This window comes from Cibotium barometz, chromosome 26 (assembly GCF_041138505.1).
Source record: "Cibotium barometz isolate CiBa-2024 chromosome 26, ASM4113850v1, whole genome shotgun sequence".
Classification (NCBI taxonomy): Eukaryota; Viridiplantae; Streptophyta; class Polypodiopsida; order Cyatheales; family Cibotiaceae; genus Cibotium; species Cibotium barometz.
This window is the reverse complement of record NC_141071.1, coordinates 10,091,614-10,111,303: the sequence shown is the minus strand read 5'-3', so window position 1 is coordinate 10,111,303 and position 19,690 is coordinate 10,091,614. Positions and strand designations below refer to the sequence as shown.

Below are 19,690 nucleotides of genomic sequence, written 5' to 3'. Positions count from 1 at the left end.
AGAACATACGATATCAAGCACTAGTTTTGCAAGCATTGTAGTAACATATACTCAATGCGAAAAAACACATCTAAAGGCATTGCTATATAGAACTAGAACAAAGAACACCCAAAAACATACAAATTTGAACGCTAGAAAGCACATCTAGAGAAAATCTATTAACTAATTTCTCTATGTATAGAAACAATTCTAGTCCTGCTAATGAGGTGATAGCACAAGTGGTGAAGACGTTTGCTTAGGACCAAGAGGTCCTGGGTTCAAAACCCCCCTTGGTGCTTCCTTTGCGGCATTGCCTACGGGCAGATAATAGAAACAATTCTAGTCCTACTAATGAGGTGATAGCTCAAGTGGTGAAGGCATTTGCTTAGGACCAAGAGGTCCTTGGGTTAGAACCCCCCTTGGTGCTTCCTCGGCGGCATTGCCTACAGGCAGATAATTAAGCGTGCCTATGGGCGGTGAAAAATCGGTAACTACGCGAAGATCTTGGACCTAAGGCCAATGCAAGAAACAATACTAGTCCATGGAAGCCACAATCGTACACCTCTGTCACCTTGGTTTGCATGCACTACACAAAACACTAGTCCGTTTTATATAGTTATTAAATCATCTAGGTGATTAAAATACAAAAGCAATTTATATCATCATTGCGACTGTCTAACTAATGCGACTGTACCCAGAGTGGGCAAGGCGATCTGTGTACGGCTATGGCGATGGAGGGGAACGATGACATGGAGTCTCTCTTTGCGGGGATGGATTTTGTGAACCCCCTCTCATTCTCCGATGTAGAGGTCCCTCTCTCCCCCCCACAAACACAGTCTGCTCCTCTCGATCTTCACGATTTCTCCAATCAAGATCAAAGCATAGAGACCCCCTCTGAAGACTCTTCTGTAAGCGAAAAAAGCTTGGCAAAATCAGATCAGGATTCTCTCAAGATCAAAACACAGAACAGCATCGATTCCATCTTGGCAGCCTACGACACAGTGAACTCGAAAACGCAGCCCTCCCTAGTGAGCTCCCCTTCCTTTTCAAAGCAGTCCGTTGATGCTTCAAAGCCCGGGATTAGAAGAAAGAGAAGAAGCGTCAAGATTGGCTATGGCCGCTCTGCCGATGATGCAGAGGAGGCTAGGTCAAGCGGCTATGATGAAACTGCTAGTAATGGAAGTGCCATTGATGATCAGAGCAATGGTTTGCCTGAAATGATCTCAGTTGTTCATGATGCGATCTCAGTTGATGGACGTGATAAAGTGTGCTTATCCATTGGAAATGATGACATTGGATCTGATGAAGGGATCATCATGGCATCTGACGCTTTTGATGCCAATCAAGCAGAGACTTTGGACAACCTAAATGTGGTGTCAAAGCCATCAGATAATACGACTGTTGACACACATACATCTGAGGTGCCGAATTTCGATCTTGGCACGGGTCAAGGCAATCTGGATGGGGTTTCAGAGTCGTCGGCAGCCACCGCTGCCACCCCAGATTTAAAGGCTTCAGAGGTGAAAGTATCAGGTCTTGGTTCAACAGAGAATCAAGTTGAGCATCCTGCAGATGAAGAGTCAGGGATAGAGATGCCACACGAGGATGGGATTGCAGAAGTTTCTTCTATATCAGCAGAAGCATCGGCTTTAGGTGATGATGAACATGACATGGGAGACGGAAACACAAAGTTCACTTCCTCAAACATATCCTATGATAGGGTACATCCCGAGAGTGAAATGGATGTGCTAGATCTAGGTATACAGGTTCCACCTGGCTTTTCCATCGAGGAGAGACTTTTATTCATAAAAAATACAGTGGCAAGGAATGCAGAGTGGATCCAGCGAAGGATTGCTGCCGTGTCTCAGGCAAGGAAAGAAGCTGCACAGAAGCGCAGGCAAGCAGCAGAAAAAGTTTCCAGCACTTCTGCCAAGTTCAAGGAAGTCGAAGAAGACATAGAGGCTGCCTGTGAAAGGGAGGACTTTGAGAAAGCTGAGCGCTTGAATGAGGCATTAGCAGTTGCAGAAAAAGCCCGGGAAGCTGCTTTGGAGGAGTTCATAGCTGCTGAGACAGAGTATGACAAATATGCTTGCAAGATGCAGGAAGTGATACAAATGCAGGTTGCAAATGAGGAAGAGGGTGCTCTGCTTTTGGAGCAACTAGGACAGGTAAGAAAGCAACTTGCTACTCTTCAAGCGTCTTTGGTCACATTTTCTCTATATAAAAAGAACTTAGTACTCTTCATGTATTTCTCTCTACTTTCTGTATCATCTGTTGTGTCAAAGGTTGCTGTGATTTCTGTACCCTGGCTTTGGCTTCTTAGTGTAACCAAATAGTTCTGCTCACATTGTTTACCAATGCGGTGACCAATCAGCAGGTTGGCCATAGGTCCACCACCCATCCCACTTGTGCATTTTAGCAGCTAGCCTTTAGCTCTCAAGCATCCTGCTTTCACTGCAACAGTTCCCATAGCCATCTAAGCTCCTATCTCATGAGTACAGTGGTGGATGTGATCAGCAACGCGTTTGCATTTCTACACAATCAAGGTTCAATTCTTTTCGTAGTGCGACTCAAGTTCAGTCTGTGTGTGGAAAGATCATGTTTGTGTGAATGCTATGTGTTACACTGTCATCAGTAGGGACACTACGGGACATTGCTTCTCATTTGATCATCACAAATAGGGGACACTATAGTGATTGATGTCTTGTTTGGATCGTGAATGTTTGTGATGGGGAATATGTGTGAGGGGGCAATTGAAGACAATGTTTAATAACATGGGAGATTTGCGATTGTGTGCTGTCTACAAAAGACAAAATCATCTATGAGACCAAAAGATTTTACAATGTGTCTATAAAGTACTCATGAAACAGTAAAACAACCTAGCTAATAAAAGAGTATCCTGAAGATCTATGAGACCAAATACATGTGGTGAGAGTAACAATCTACTACAAAAGAAGCCCTCTAAGCCAAAGGGGGTCACTTCATCTCCTTCTCATCTAGGAACTCATTTAAGATGTCTATAATCACTGCTTGTGTTGAGCACTGATGTGCCTTTGGAGGATCTTTCTGGATTGGAGCTGTTGTGAAAAGCTCTTCAGTGTGGTCAGTGTCATGCATGGTTGTGGGTGATGTGTGTAAATGTGAATTGATTTCAATGCATGGGTTTTAATACCTGTGAATAGGCCTATAGGAAGCAACTGGCCATCTTTTTCTTTAACGGGAAAGAGATCCTTCTATTAGTAAAAAAACAGCAGCCATAGGCTAAGTGTACATGCTCAGAACCCTCACAAGAGGCAAAAGAAAACGAAGTGGGTGGTTCTCTCCATGGCTGGCCACTCTTGGAGGGAAACTACCTTTGGGGGGGGGGGTGTTGGGGGGGGGCTGTGATGCGAAGGGATCTCATTGGCCCGATCAGAGAGAAAGGGGCCCCGGCACCATGTGCACAAGGCCTCGTGCTGTCTACGCATGGGATTTGATCCGCCCGGCCATGGAGGGTATGAATGATGTCCGTCCAAATGGAATGGAGGGACTCGTTTGGGGGGGGGTGAGAGTGCCTTAATGGCCTCGCTGCAACAGGCCTGCCATGTACGCCATGCGGCTATGCTGTTGATGATCTTCCATCTCTGACTAGTCCTCAGAGTCCAGGGCCTTGATGATCTATCAGGAGTGGGTCCTGCAGTAAGAGTTGGAGAGCCTGTCCTGCTCCCTACTTGTAGGAAAGAGCGGGGCCTACCTCAATCACCCCAGGCTACCCCCCCCCCCTCCTTGAGGTGATGGTATGCGGAGTGGACCGTACCATCGTGTAGGGGCAAAGGATCCTCTGCTAAACCTTCTGCGCTTTTGGGACAATCCCAAAGGCAGTGCCAATGCGACTTCGTGGGATGGCTGCAACGCACACTGTGTCGGCCGTCCTCCAATGGCCAACCAAGTGTGGACGGTAAGGCTGCAGTGGCTGACCGCCAGAGGAAGAGTGATGTTCCTTGGCTGATAGCTGTCCCATAGGTGCTTCCAAAAATCTGTGACGAAGTGGGAAGAGATGCCTTGTTTGGCCCAGTGGGCTGCAGCAGCTGGGGTACCATCGATCTCATGCATCTGGATCATGCAACCATCCTCGCCGTGTAATGCAAAAAGGGGGTGGTCTGCCATGGGCCACTTTGGCCAGAGGAGGGTCAATTTGCCATTGGTGATCATGGAAACTGACCCTCACCTGTTGAAGAGATTTTCTGCTGAAATCCTCAGTGGGGGAGAGGGTCATTTGGCCATGAGGGCCTTGTGAGGGCAAAAGGACGAAAAGAGCAGATGTATGAGAGATCAGAGTAAATCAATACAGCATGGGATGGATGAGAGAGTGTATGTATACTAATGAATGAAATCCAGTACAAAAGCCCACTGATGTGTGGTGCAGCAAGGTCGGTATCAAATGAGCAGAGAGGGCTGCTGTCCCAACAGAGTAGAGAATGTAAAAAACGCTGAAGTACTTCAGGAGTATGCTGCTGCAGAGGTCCAGAGAAGTGGGCCGTCGATGGGCTGTATATAAAGAGTGCTGCGTTTGCAGCAGTCCACAGCAGCAGCAGAATACAATGCTGAGCAACTTGTTGAAGGGGTAGCGCCGGCAGCAACAGAAGCAAGCAGCAGAGTAAGTCGATGAAGACAGTGCTGATATTGATGTGCCGGCAGCAGTAGAAGCAGTAGCAGCAGCACCAGGGAATAGTGAAGATATTCTTATGATTATGTGTACCACTGAATAATGATGCGCTTCATTTATATATGCTGAATGGGTGCTGGTTGGTCAGATGTGGCTGTCGGCCAGCAGATAAAGCTAAAATAAATTGTCAAAATAGCCCTTTTGGGCTGGATAAAATACTCTTTGGGTATATTTTCACACCCCCCCTCTCAGACCAAAAGGGGATCATGAGAGAAGATGAGGGGAAATTGGCTTTGGTTGTCGAAGATGAAGATCATGTGCTTTTTCACTTGAGTAAAGGCTTTTGAGTTTGGGAGGTACTGGAACTATGCCACAATGCAAGAGGTTTTCACATGCATGAATGCCCATTTTTGGGTTTTCATTCACACATGCGTCCCAAACACAAAAACAGAATGCTATGCAAAGGGAATGCAAGATAGTAAATGCAATACAATGGGTTTTCACATGAGCCGTGCTCTCATGGGGTTTTCACTGACTCATGTGCCCGTTACAAAAATGATAAATAATTTGGAAGGAGAGGGTGATCCCCCTCTCAATGTGAGGAGGGTGATTGTGGAATTCCAATGTTGATCCGTTCGCTAAGACGCTTGAGGATGGGCCGGTTGACGGAATTTGTATAGAACTGACTTATCCGTCGACCAGAACCATGCTTCCATCGATGAAAAAGGATCTGCTCGGGCTCAATAACTTCTGCTTCGTCTACCACGTCTGGCTACTGTTCATCTAAAACATCACACTTCTGGACCAAAATATGGTTTTAGGCAAGAAACATGGAAAACATCATGCATTGTCCAACTGGTAGACAACTTTAACTTCATGGAGACATCACTTAACTTTTTGACTATTGGAAAAGGGCCAAAACTATGGAATGAAAGCTTGGGACAATGTTTGTCCACTTGTTTCAATCTTTGTTTCATGATGCACTGAGAGGCCCAATCCCCTTCCTTGAAGTGGATATCTCGTCTAAACTTACATGCCTGTCTGTGAACTGAATGATGGCCAGGCTCAAAATTGAGGGCCAAACTAGGTTGAGTACCAAACTTTGTGGAATCGACATACTGATCTTCTAAGTCTTTTCCAGAGATGTTGAGAATGGTAGACTCTTGACTGGTCGGGATGCTGGTCTTTCTACTAAGAACATCTGCTACTGGGTTATGCTGACCAGGGATGTACTTAATCATTCCTCCAACTTGTTGGAAGAGCTGACCCTGTCTAGTGTGTTGAGCACTCCACTGGGCACTTGGCATCGTCGGGAGCCACTTAAGTGCTTGGTGGTCTGTGGTGACTGTGAAAATGCGTCCATAAGGAACATGTTTCAAATGTTTGAGAACTGACTGCTGTTCTAGCTTGCCCTTAAAAGTCTTGGAAAGACAAGAGGGAAACTTGCTAGGAGGTTCTGCTAACTGTGGGGTACTGGGTGGGAGATCATCCTTAAAAATGTCTGAATGAGAAAGGAGATCTGCCAACTGAGGGACTGAAGATGATGAGACAGCGGTTATTGATGAGATAGAAGCTGTCTGAGCATAAATTAATGCTCCTTCTGCTTCCTTGCACATAGCTCGTCAGGCCTGGAGATGAGAAATCATAGGAACGCCAAGAATGCTCCTATCCCCCCGAATCATGTGAGGCTCAGGAAAACCTTTAGAGATAATAAAGGTGTCCTGCCCCCAATTGGGAATAGGTTCATACTGTCGAAACCACTGGATTCCTAAGATCATGTCACATCCCAAAAGAGGAGAGACAATGAATTCTCGCTGGAATGAGGCCTTTTGAACTTGAAAAGAAAATTGTTGTGCCTTCTGAGAGATGTGGGTGCGGAGACCAGGTGTAAACCCGTCTACCTCCAAATGATAGGGCACTAAGGTACAGCTCATGTTGGTAGCCAACTGGGGAGAGATGGCGTCCTCAGAACTGCCCATGTCAAAAAGGATTATGAACTGTCGGCTTGGCAGAGCCATAAGCTCGGATCAGGCTTTTTTGTGTGGTTGTTGCCTCACCCTCCTACTTAGCATCAAGTACCACGGATGGCATGGAATGCATAGAAGGTAAGATCTGAACCGCATTGGTGGTAGCAGGCAGATCTGGAGGAGCGGGAGATACTGCGGCAACTGTGGCAGAAGGCTGTTTGGAGGCTTGCTCCACTTGCCTTTTTGGACAATCCTTCATGCCATGCCCAATGGTATGACAGAAAAAACATCGATTTTGTGACTGATACTGCCTTTGCTCCTCTGGAGGAAGATAGCCTCCAGTGATGCCTGCTTGAGCCCTTTCCTCAGGGGTCTTCTTAGGCTTGGATTCCTTACCCCCTGAACTAGAGCTAGGACTGTTGTCTGTCTTAGTGTCTTTAGAAGACGAATTACCCTTCCCCTGTTGGGGTTTGGTACTGGATTGAGATGACTGCTTGGGCTTGCCTCTGTTTATCTTCATTTCTTCATTTTGAGCGAGAGTCAGAGCCTGGTCATATGTACTTGGTTCAAAGTTATGAACTGTGAACCGAATGTTAAGAGTCCAATCCACGAATGAATTGCTCCATCTTAGCCTGCTCAGATAACCCTAACTAATGTGCTAAAGTAATAACCTTACCGGAAAACTGAAGCACTGGGGATCCGTTCTGTTTGAGTCCATAGAACTCGTCTTTCAGACCGGTCATGTACTGGGGCGGGAGAAATCTGGTCTTTAGGTCAAAGATGTCCCAGTCAAAGGCTGTGACACCTGTGGCCTGGTCTGTATGAATACTAGACCAATGCTGCCACCAAGTGACTGCCTCACCAGTGAGATGGGGAGCTGCTAAGTGGACTTTGTCTTGTGGGTCTGTGATCCTAGCTAATGGAAAATGAGCATTAAACTGATGAATAAATTGATTAACTGACGAATGATCACACTTACCCCCATCATACTTACTGAAGTTTGGTTGACTGCGAATGATGGTGGTTGATGCTGCTGCGGACTGCTGGCTGGTGACACCTATGACTCGGGAGATTGAGGAGAGCTTCTGATACCTCAAGTGTATGGCCTCCTTTTCCCGTTGGTGCTCGAGTAACATACGTTCTTGATCAAGCTCACGTTGGTGTTCCCGAGCGGCGAGTTCAGCCTGATGCCGGTCTTTGTCGATCCTACGTTGGGCTTCCTCATAGTCTTGTCTTTCTGCTTTTTCTCTTTTCCTTCGGGCCTCATCCTCTCTCCTTTGTTGTTCCAACTGAAAGAAGAGGGAGATGTAGTCGGGTGCTGCTGGAGGTGTAGAAGGACGTGCTGCTGCTGCCTCCAAGAGTTGGACATGAGCGGCTGGTTCTAAGCTCTAAGAAGAGCTATGGTGTCTGCTGTAGGCGGAAGAACATGGTCTCCTTCGGGGGAGACGTCTTCCGGTTGATGAGTACTCTCTTCTGTAGACATGATGTTGAAGTCGGGCGGTGGTCGTGCCGGAAGGCAATCTAACCATCCAAGGATGCCCCCACACTAGGATACGGTGTGTGTGGACAATCTGAATTTGATACCAATGTGATATGCAGCGGAAGTCTTTGTATTGGAATATCCGGTCATACAAATGCTCACACCGTCTTCTGTATCCTGAGTTTCGTGAGTTTAGCAATCCACTTTAATACTTCAAACTTTAAAGAGATATGAGAACTGTACACCAGATTGGGTCCCGAATTACCCACTGAAGGGCCCCCTATCCCGATAACGAGATAGTATTTGCTTTATTTCTTTAGAGAGAATGACTGTGGACTGTAGATAAGCCAAACGCAAGATGTCGGAGGATCGGAAGCCTGGCTGAACTGTACACGGCTGTAGAAAGTTGAAACACCTCGATGAACTGATCTTGAGCCTATGCACACTTCCCAAGGGCATGAGGAAGGGCTGCACACCTGAGGCTGAGAAAAGGAGATGGTGGACTGTTCTAAGCTATGTTAGAATGCTGTAAATGCTTATGAATGCTGTGTTACCTTCACCAGAGGGCTGGTGTATGACTGGATGATGTACTAAAGGCTGGATACTGATGTAAACTGATGGTTCAGGGCGGAGAACTGCTGTAGACTGAAACGCAGACCTGTAGGGATGATGCTGGACTGAAACGCAGGCTGAATGCTGATGCTGGACAGAAAACGCAAGCTGAATGCTGATGTTGGACAGAAAACGCAGGGCTGTAGACTGAATTCTGGCCTGAATAGATGCTGAAAGCAGGCGACTGTTCACATGCAGAAAACGCAGGTATCTTATGCTGATTTGGGGCTGATCTGATGCGCTTATGGCTGTAGGGCTGCTGAAGATGCATGCGTTGGAGAACCAAGGTTGGCTGAAGCAAACTCAAGCACTCCAAGGGCTGGATGAGACTAGTCTAGTGCTGAAGGCAAGGGAACTCCTAGGGCTGAGGAGGAAAGCTCTTAGCACACTGAAAACTGAATGAGAAACTAAGCCCTATGCAAGCCTATTTATACTAACTAGAGGCTGGTCATAATTTAATAAACTTTATGTTTATAAATGACAATAAATGCCAAATAAATACCATAAAATATGGAAAAAATACCAGATAAATCCTAGTAAATTCCCTAAGGCTTCTGGGATGTTCTAAATGATGCACAGGCATATGAATGCATATTATGCAGAATGCAGAGTGCTTTCTGATGCAAACCTAAGGCTTCTACTGACTCTACATGCATGAATGATTCTCTCCAAGTGGGTTAAGGGACTTGACTGACTGACTGACCTGCTAAGGCTGAGGAATGACCTACGTAGCTCATGCCTGACTTATCGTGGACTGAGGATGTACAATGGGGTCATGGCGTACGACAATTATCATCCTACTAGGTTCTAATAATGTACAACTGTTGCATTGCTGATGATGAGCCATCTTGTCACCATGCACTGAGTGCAGAGTGCATGTGACAATAGCCACCTAAAAAGGACCAAAACCAAGATAAAAATGGTCCAAAGGTTGAAAATAACACTACCAAGAAGCGTCCCTTCAAACTAAGAGACTATGGTCTCACTCCGGAGCAGAAAAAGCAATATATGAGTGAGGGAAAATGCTTTACTTGTGGTAGCACCGAGCATGCCCAAACAAGAAGAAGCGTGATAATGAAAATGCATCAAAGCCTAATGTGCATATGGTTCCGGATGTGTAGGGCAACACTTCACATGATAGCAAAGATAGGGTTGTATGTAAACTTGGGGACAGCTCAGGGATCAGTCCGCTTTGTTCATGTTTGATGATTGTGCATCTGAAAATTTCATATCCACACAGATGGCAGCTGCTTTGGGTATTGAAGTGGAGGACATGGGTCCTCAAATTGAAGCAGGGGTTGCCTTTGTTGGTAGAGAAGTCATGCCTATTTTTGGCAAGTTGCGCATACACATTCAAGGCTAAGTGGATCATGAGGATTTTCTTGTGGCGCCTTTGAATGGTTGTGATGTATTGCTTGGAAAGCCTTGGAATACACGTATTGATCCGTGCAAGGCTTACAAGACCAACAGGATCACCTTCATGCATAAAGGCCGAGAGCATGTAATTGATGCTGGTGAAGAGGGTGATACCATTCCCCTTGTATCTCATGTACAAATTAAGAAAGTAATGAAAAAGAGTGTTTTTGCGTACTTGATTTTTGTACGAGATCATGTTGAGGAAAATAATGTGCATGTAAACACTCTTAGTAATGATAGGTTGAAATTTTGCAAGAGCGCGATGATTGTTTTGCTGATGAGTTACCAAATGAGTTGCTACCTGTACGACCGGAAGATCATCGCATTGATCTTGTGCCAGGTAGCTCACCGCCTAATAGGCCAGCCTATCGTGTAAGTGCATCCCAAAAAGAGGAGATTATGAAGTAGGTGAATGAGCTTCTTGAGAAGGGTTTGGTTCAGCCAAGCTCTTCCCCATATTGTTCACCCGTCCTCTTGGTTCAAAAGAAGGATGGATCCTTTTGTATGTGTGTGGATTATAGAGCTTTGAATAAGCTTACCTTCAAGAATCGGTTTCCGATTCCACGCATAGACGACATCCTTGACAAGTTGGATGGATCGGCATGCTTTAGCTGAATTGATCTCAAGAGTGGATATCATCAAGTGCGTGTAGTGCCTGAGGATGTACACAAAACTGCTTTCAGGACAACATTTGGGCTTTATGAGTATCTTGTTATGCCTTTTGGTCTTACAAATGTCTCGGCTACATTCAATAGAATGATGGATCGCATATTCCGTGGGTACAAGAAATTTACAGGTGTCTTCTTTGATAACATCCTAGTCTTCTCGAAGATCGAACAAGAGCATAGAGCTCATTTGGCCATTGTTTTTGAAGAACTCCGTAAGCATAAACTCTTCATAAATGCAAAGAAGAGTGAGTTCTTCTTGTCAGAGATACATTATCTTGGGCATATTGTGTCCAAAGATGGAGTGCGGATGGATCCTGCAAAGATTGATGCAATTCGGAATTGGCCCGAATTGAGTTCGGTGCATGAGATCCGTAGTTTTCTTGGATTATGCTCTTACTACCGCAGGTTCATTCGGCACTTTGCATGGATTGCTTCTCCTTTGCATGATTCGACAAAGAAGACGGCCGTGTTCAAATGGACTAATGTAGAGAGGGATGCATTCCTCAAATTGAAAGATGCAACTACTCATGGTCCAATGTTGATCATTCCGGATTTGCAAAAGCCTTTTTGTGTGGAATGTGATGCATCTGGAAATTGCATAGGAGCTGTCCTTAATCAAGAGGGACATGCCGTGGCTTGTGAGGGCCGTAGATTGCATGATGCAGAGCTATCTCTTGGCATTTATGAGAAAGAGCTCTTGGTTGTAATTCATGCACTTACTATATGGAAACATTACCTTCTTTGGGCTGATTTCACTGACAGATCACTAGAGTTTGGGGTATTTTCTTACCCAAACTAAGTTGTGAGAGAAGCATATGAGGATGGCCAATTTCCTCTCTATGTTTCATTTTCAGATCTCGCACACCTCGGGAAAGAAGAATGTAGTGGCTGATGCATTGTCACGAAAGCCGTATGTAGCAGCTATTTCGGTTGCCTCTCATGGGGACTTGTCTACCATGCGTAATTTGTATCATACCGATGCTGATTTTGCCACTATTTGGGCTGATTTGATGGCTGGTCATGCACATGCCTCATATGTGATCAAAGAGGGTTATCTCATGAAAGATAATTGCCTATGTGATGTGTCTGACATGAGGCAAAAGGTTTTGGATGAGTGCCATGCTCCTCCATATGCTGGTCATAGAGGCATAATGCCTACTACGCACATGATTGAGCGGTATTTCTTTTGGCCAGGTATGCGGAAGGATATAGAGACACATGTACGTGCATGTGTCACCTGTCAAAAGGTAAAATTTGATAGGCAAAAGGCACCAGGTTTGCTTCAGCCCATTCCCACGTAGCCATGGGAAAGTATTACAATGGATTTCATTATGGACTTGCCACGGACCCAACAGGGTAATGATGCAATTTGGACAATTGTGGACAGGTTTAGCAAGCAAGCTCATTTCTTGCTGGTCAAAAAGACCATCAAAGCTGAGCATATGGTTAAAATATATCTTGCACAAGTGTTCAAACATCATGGAATGCCGAAGTCGGGAGATAGAGATCCCAGGATTACAAGTCTCTTTTGGCGGGCCTTATTTGATAATATGGGCACCAAATTGGACTTCTCATCAGCTTATCACTCTCAAACGGATGGGCAAAGTGAGGCTGCAAATTCAGCCGTGTTGGATCTCTTGAAATGTTATGTGGTGGATCAGAAGTCTTCTTGGGAGAAGTACTTACCGCTTGTGGAATTTGCATACAACAACACGGTGCATGCATCTACGGGAAAGGCTCCGTTTGAGATTCTTTATGGTAAGGTGGTTTTGCCACCTATCCTTCGCACAAAGAATGAGATATTTGCAGCTGATGAGTATGTAAGAGACTTGGATATTGCTTTTGCTCAAGTGCGGACAGCCATTGCAAGGTCACAAGACAAGCATAAAAGGGCTGCCGACAAGCATAGAAGGCAATTGGATGTTAAAGAGAATGATTGGGTATTGTTGAAATTTGACAAAGCAAGACCTGCAAAGAGGCCTGGCAAAGAGGGTGCATATCCTAAGCTTGCAACCAGGTACTATGGGTCTTTTCGAGTGATCGAGAAGATCAATGAAGTGGCTTTCAGATTGGCATTACCTAGTCATTGGCACGTACACAATGCTTTTCATGTGAGTCTCCTTTGCAAGTATGTAGGGTCGGAGCCCAGTGAAACGATCATTGAGGATCCACCAGAAGTGGATGAGCTTGAGGAGATCTTGCAGCCAGAGCAGATTGTGTATCACAAGGAACGCAAGCTTGCTGCAGGCAAAGTTGTGAGGCGTTACCTTGTGAAGTTTAAGAACTATCTTCCCATTGATGCTAAATGAGTAGATGAAGAGTTCTTCAGAGATTGCCCGCATGTACTTCAGACATATTTGGATGCTTTTCAGTTGCGGACAATTGTTTAGAAGCCGGGGGGGATGTCACCATTTGGCCACCTAATTGGTCCACCCGGACTTGGCTTTCCGTTGGGACTTGTGTCTCCGTGTACATGCCTGGAAATGCTTGGTGGATTGTTCCATTGGATCTGGTACCTTGTGTACTTGCCTGGAGCACGTCTATCTTGGTATAGTCTCATGAACGGGGATTGTCCATACCAATGCTGCATTGCATAGCATCTTTATGTGCTTGCGTGCAATTTTTCATGCTTGCTCCCCTCTTGAGTAGAGGAGGAAGAGGATGACTTCTTGGGATGAAATTGGTCATGCAACCGAGCGAAGCGCAAGAGTTGGCACTCACACTTATATAGGTTAGGTATAGGTTTTAAACTAATGTTGTGTGTGACAAAAGTAAAGAAACTAGGCAGCAACTTGTTCAGTAAAGTGATAACCTGGTCTTCCTGCGACTTGGTGGAGCCAGTGGTGGCATACTTCGCGTTAAGGCGCCAGTATTCAACAACCTTGACGGTGAGGTCCCCCCCTCTTTGATAGAGAAAAATTGAACGCGTGCGATCTAAAAGAATGGGTACTATGCTGTGATACCCACAAAGAAATGCTGCAAGAACTGTACAACACTGTATATGGACAGCAAGCATAAAGGAGAAAAGAAGATCACTGTTGAATATCATCAAAAAAGGTAAGTACATCATGTGGAGTAGCATGAGGGAGGTCCCGTAGATGCTGCCTATCACTGCAGAAGCTGAAAAGAGATGATCTGAGGGAAAAGGGAGCCAGCCCTTGTATACTAACTCAGTATGCTTGTTGGCCAGCTGTAGTAGGCGGACAGCATGGTTCTAGCAAAAAAATGCTATAAAATACCAAAAAATGGTAGAAAAAATGCTGAATAATCTCTACTAAGATATGCCAATGTAGGGCTTCATATGGAGCTAGATACAAGCATGAATATGCATGGGAAAGTCCATCTGGGGATAAAATAATTTCCAACACCTCCTCTTCAGCACCAGATGGGTGGACCAGGTCCGGTACGCTGCAAAAAATCCTCTAGAGAGTCTGAAGGAACAACCTCCTCATAAAAGGCACAAAGCTCGCGAAGATATGGTACATCTGAATACCGAGAAGGTCTCTGGAAGAAGCCACGAGAAGATCGAGAAGATATCGAAGATGAAACAACAGGATCAATTTGGAGAGAGAAGCCCTCAGGAGATGGAACCATAGATAGCTCTGAAAAATGTGGTACCTCCTCTGCATTTGCAACAAGTATCGGGACCGAAGTAGAATCTTCCTCTGAAGAAGAAGGAAATGAAACAACCACTAGAACAAACTGATCATCAATGATAGCTGAATTTGCCAGGTTCGAAGTAGGGATAGGCTCCAAGATAGTGGAAGATGCCTCCTCTGAAACATAAGAAGGAGATTGCAACTACCAGGAGAGAAGCTGCCAAAGTAGGAAGCTCCAGAATATGTGAGGAGATCTCAACAAAATCATCCACATGCTCTATAGAAGAACCACTATCCTCCTTTGAAAGAGAGGAGAGAAAATCTGCAATAATAGCATCAGCATGAAACAGCACAAGGGAAGGAAGATACTCATCCAAAGGGATGAGAGGGGAAGAGAAGAGAATCCCCAAGAGGGGAGAATGGTGATCTCCAGAAGCCATCACCTCCAAGAGCCCAAGCCTCCTTTAGAAAGACTAGAAGAGAGGGTGGGTGAGACGGAACCAGAAAGAGAAGATAATAGAATGACTCTCCAGTGGTAAAGGCTATAAAACAGCTCTGTAGAAAGAAATTGCAGCACTTGAGGCAGTCCCGAGTGAAAATGCAGCTCCACAGGAAAACGCAGGTTACCGATGAAGAAAACGCAGCAAGTGAACAGCTCCTATTTGCTGTAAACAGTCAACAGCAGCATGGGAATAGAAAACGCAGGTCACTGTAGATGTTTTCCGCTCTGATACCATGAAAGAATGGGTACTACGCTGTGATACCCACAAAGAAATGCTGCAAGAACTGTACAACACTGTATATGGACAGCAAGCATAAAGGAGAAAAGAAGATCACTGCTGAATATCACCAGAAAAGGTAGTACATCATGTGGAGTAGCATGAGGGAGGTCCCGTAGATGCTGCCTATCACTGCAGAAGCTGAAAAGAGAGATGATCTGAGGGAAAAGGGAGCCAGCCCTTGTATACTAACTCAGTATGCTGGTCGGCTAGCTGTAGCAGGCCGACAACATGGCTGTAGCAAAAAAATGCTATAAAATGCCTAAAAAATACCAAAAATGGTAGAAAAAATGCTGAATAATCTCTGCTAAGATATGCCAATGCAGGGCTTCATATGGAGCCAGATACAAGCATGAATATGCATGGGAAAGTCCATCTGGGGATGAAATAATTTCCAACAATCACGTGCGGCATATGTCCCTACAAGGTGTGCCCATCTGTCAAAGACATAGGGGAACTGTTGGAGTTGTGAATGAAACTCCGGCAGAAGGCCTTGCATGAGCTCCACTATGGTAGTGGCATTTCTAGCTTCCCAATAGCGGATGACTTCAGGAGGTGCTAGGGAGGGGTGGGCTTTTGGTTCAAATCCCTTTACTAGGTTCTAGGAACCTTGGGAAGTAAAAACTTGTTCCATAAGATTAGCCCAGGTGGTATAATTAGACCCATTAAAACGAGTCTTTTCTGTGAAATCATTTCTGGACATAGAAACATGAAAGCAAGAAGGTGGGGGGTTCGAGGATGGCTGGTAACCATATCCGGAGTGTAGAGGGTTAGGAGGAACTCCAGCCAATCCACTCATACCCGGCATAACTCCATAAGATGGGATATAAGGTTGGGAACTTTGCACAGGTGGAGTTGAGTCACAAAATCTGGAGGAGGAACATATGCAGGAACAGAGGTAGTGCCTGAGATGGGTTGGTAAACTATTTGATACCCCGGTATGCGGGGTGGCAACACAATGCCAGGAGGGAAAGTGCCGAGAGGGCCCTGTGGTGGGTACAGCTTAGCATGACAGAGTCATCCACATTGCTGTGTGTTATTTTGCACCACGCCACTCCCCTTACGCCGCACAGCATGGCCAATCACCGTATTTACCATTATATGGGGATATCATGGAGTTCTCACAGCTGTGGGAAGTCCTCTTGCTCAGGGATTTCAACACCAGGAGGGAAAAAGGACGAAAAAGACCAGATATATGAGAGATCAGAGTAAATCAATACAGCATGGGATGGATGAGAGAGTGTATGTATACTAATGAATGAAATCCAGTACAAAAGCCCACTGATGTGTGGTGCAGCAAGGTCGGTGTCGAATGAGCAGAGAGGGCTGCTGTCCCAACAGAGTAGAGAATGTAAAAAACGCTGGAGTACCGTAGGAGTATGCTGCTGCAGAGGTCCAGAGAAGTGGGCCGTCGATGGGCAGTATATAAAGAGTGCTGCGTTTGCAGCAGTCGACAGAAGCAGCAGAATACAATGCTGAGCAACTTGTTGAAGGGGTAGCGCCGGCAGCAACAGAAGCAAGCAGCAGAGTAAGTTGATGATGACAGTGCTGATATTGATGTGCCGGCAGCAGTAGCAGCAGTAGCTGCAGCACCAGGGAATAGCGAAGATATTCTTATGATTATGTGTACCACTGAATAATGATGCGCTTCATTTATATATGCTGAAATGGGGGCTGGTCGGCCAGGAGATAAAGCTAAAATAAATTGTCCAAATAGCCCTTTTGGGCTGGATAAAATACCCTTTGGGTATATTTTCACACAGACCTCTCTTCTTCGTGAGCTCAGTAGTGCTATCAGCAGATCCAACACCACCCTTCGGTGAGATTGTTTGTAGTATGGGGTGCAAAGTTGCAACAGTCTCTTGGTTCTGTTAGCCTATCGTGTGGGTAACCAGGTTTCTTGGGGGTGAGGTCATTCAACTCTACAGATGGGTGGTAAGCTAAGATGTAGAATCCAATTAAGTTTCTTTAGATCCTTTAGCCTGCGTTGAATTGAACCGTCTTTAAAAGCAACGCTCTACATGCTTTTGCTTTGTGAAATAATGTATACTTAAATCTATGCATATGGATCAGTCCGGAAACATTGCAGCTGTTGTTATGCAGGTTTAGGGTTTAGGGTTTAGTGCTGTACACGGTTAAAACCTGTTCTGCGGGGTGTGACAGGATGCATCTGATATGGCAAATCATGTGAAGGAAGATGCCGAAAAAAAAGGTAGAACGGAGATGGATGCACTGACAGCAGAGGAAGAGGCAGTCAAGCTTAAGAAGCAAAAGTTAATGCTGAAAGTTCGAGTGGTTGAGGAGGCAAAGTCTGAAATGAGTAGTGCAATCGAAAGCTCAATTCAAACCGAATCACAGGAAAAGAAGAACCTTGTGGAGGAACGGCAGGTGCTCTTGGAGGAGCTTGATGCTCTACTGGCAGCAGTCAGGCTGAAAGAGGCACAAATTGCAGAACATGACAAGAAAATTGGAGATCTTGAGGAGGAGATCAACAGCAGGGTTGCAGGGTTTGAGAAAGAAAGCCTTGGGCTGGAAACAGACCTTCAGAATCTTTTGTCTGTGTTGGACAGTTTAGAGAGAGAATTGGAGGGTCTATGCACACACAAGATCCAGGTGGAAGCTCAAGTGGGTCAGGCACAAGAAGAAGAGAAGAAGCTTGTCGGGTTTTCAAGAATTGCTAAGATAGAAGCTCAAAAGTTGCAAGATGCATTGTATGTGAGGAAGGCTGTGGCTGAGACTGCCCTTAGTTCCAAAGAGAAGAGGCTGAGTTTGGCCAGTCAAGAAAAGCAACATGTTGAAGCTGCCCAGAACTTACGGAGTCGCTCATCGTCTTTAAGGACATTGCTCCAGGTATGTTTGAATGACAGTTTTATGTTAGCTTCTAAGGGATTGGGGCAGAGGGGCTTTACAGATATAGCCCTCTCCCCCGCCATTGCTGTCAGAGCATGTGATGATGGCAGGTGGGGGAGGCTGCTTATGGACGGGAAATCAAGCCCATCCATAAACTGCCTGTCTGCGAAATGGGGATCATTGTGTGAAGGCCCTGAATGAGTGCTTTTGTTTTCTTGGCCCAAATGCAATGTTGGCGATGTTTTATACATGTGTTCCTTGTGTGTGTTGGCTGCCTTGTATCAGGAACTTGCCTCTGAAAGAATGAAGCTGCACCAAGAGTCCCTTTCTGTTAACCAGAAAATTAGCTCAATTGAGAAGCGAGGCCCTGAAATAGAAGCTGAAAAGAAGTTGGCAGCTGCATCCCGAAACTTCAAAGAAGCAGGGCGGTTGGCCACTGAAGCCAAGGCATTGCTTTCTACTAAAGAAAGAGTAGCATCAGACTTGAAAAAGCTTACAGTAGATCTTCAGAGGCTTGACCAGGATTTAGAGAGCCGAATGAGTGAGTTATCAGAACTGGACAACCAGATTATGGTGGAGGAGAAGGAAGCAGCCATGGCAAGATGTGAGAGGCTGAGGTTGCTCGCTGCTGCAGCGAGGGATGAAAGGGATGCAGCATCAGAGCTAGAGGACTTTGAGGAAGCAGAAAGCTTGCACATTGAGGCCGAAGCTGCAGATAAGGAAGCAGATGAACTTCAAAAACAGTATGGTTTTGAAGGTAAAATGTATGTGAGAACGTTGAGTAAAGTTACCACGTCTGCAATTCCTCCTAGCGTAGTAGACTCCAAAACTGAGTTACCATGTTCAGAGCAAATAAGGGATGATTCAAAAGAGATAGGTTTTGTGGATGCTGAGGTGGATCCTGATTTTTGAGGACCTTCTCCCTGCCTTTTCTATGGAATTGATATAGCCCCCTCCCCCTTCTTTCCCCCTTCTGGGTTAAGGTTGTTATTTCACTCTCCTGCCTAGGGGTCTGGAAGCTGATGTGGTGACTGGCAATTATACCAGATGTACTTTCAAAGGTAACTCCCTTTTTTTGTTTGCTACCTTTGTGTGGTACAAGGCTTTGTGGACCATGAAGCTCTGTGATCTAGTGCCATCGCAAAGCTTGAGTTGTTGGGTTCTGTGTGCTGCTCATCTTCTGGCATCCTCGAGACAAAATCTAAGTGGTTTTGTATTCAGTTTTCCCTTTTGTGATGTTCAGAGAAGCCTCAAGAAACATCATTCAGATGGGTGATGTTGAGAGAAAAAAAAAAAACTCAAAAGCATGTTGCAAGGATTTTTATTGTCTTCTGTAAAAGGTGTGTGCATAGTTGTATGATTGCTAGAGCAATCACAATAATGCTTGTGGTAGGTAATTTGCAAATTTCCAGAAACACTTTCATCACAACTTCTGAGTCTTCACGTCTCCATGTAATTTATTTACTGCAGTGCAGTTGAAGAGTGGATGTTATCGTAATGGACATTTGAGTGATTTGCATAGTGTAGCAATGAAACATGACTTATGTAAATTTGCAGGAGAGTATATCCTCTGAAAATATGTTTTTTTGTTGTGCTTCTCAGTGCTCGAAAAAACATATTTTTCAACCAATCAAAATAAGGACAACTCTTAAATCTATCCGGTTTTTGTTCCAAAATTTCTATTATATTCTGGTT

At 45.2% G+C, this 19,690-nt stretch overlaps 1 protein-coding gene across 1 annotated transcript; it reads left to right on the top strand.

Annotated features, from left to right (window-relative positions):
• Nucleotides 1-622: 622 nt before the first annotated feature.
• On the top strand, nucleotides 623-19,424 carry LOC147623651 (uncharacterized). The gene is made up of 3 exons (XM_086820238.1): nucleotides 623-2,147; nucleotides 17,309-17,995; nucleotides 18,281-19,424. Exons 1-3 carry the CDS (start codon nucleotides 705-707, stop codon nucleotides 18,905-18,907), a joined length of 2,757 nt encoding a protein of 918 aa, XP_086676364.1. The 5' UTR covers nucleotides 623-704; the 3' UTR covers nucleotides 18,908-19,424.
• The last annotated feature ends 266 nt before the right edge of the window (nucleotides 19,425-19,690 follow it).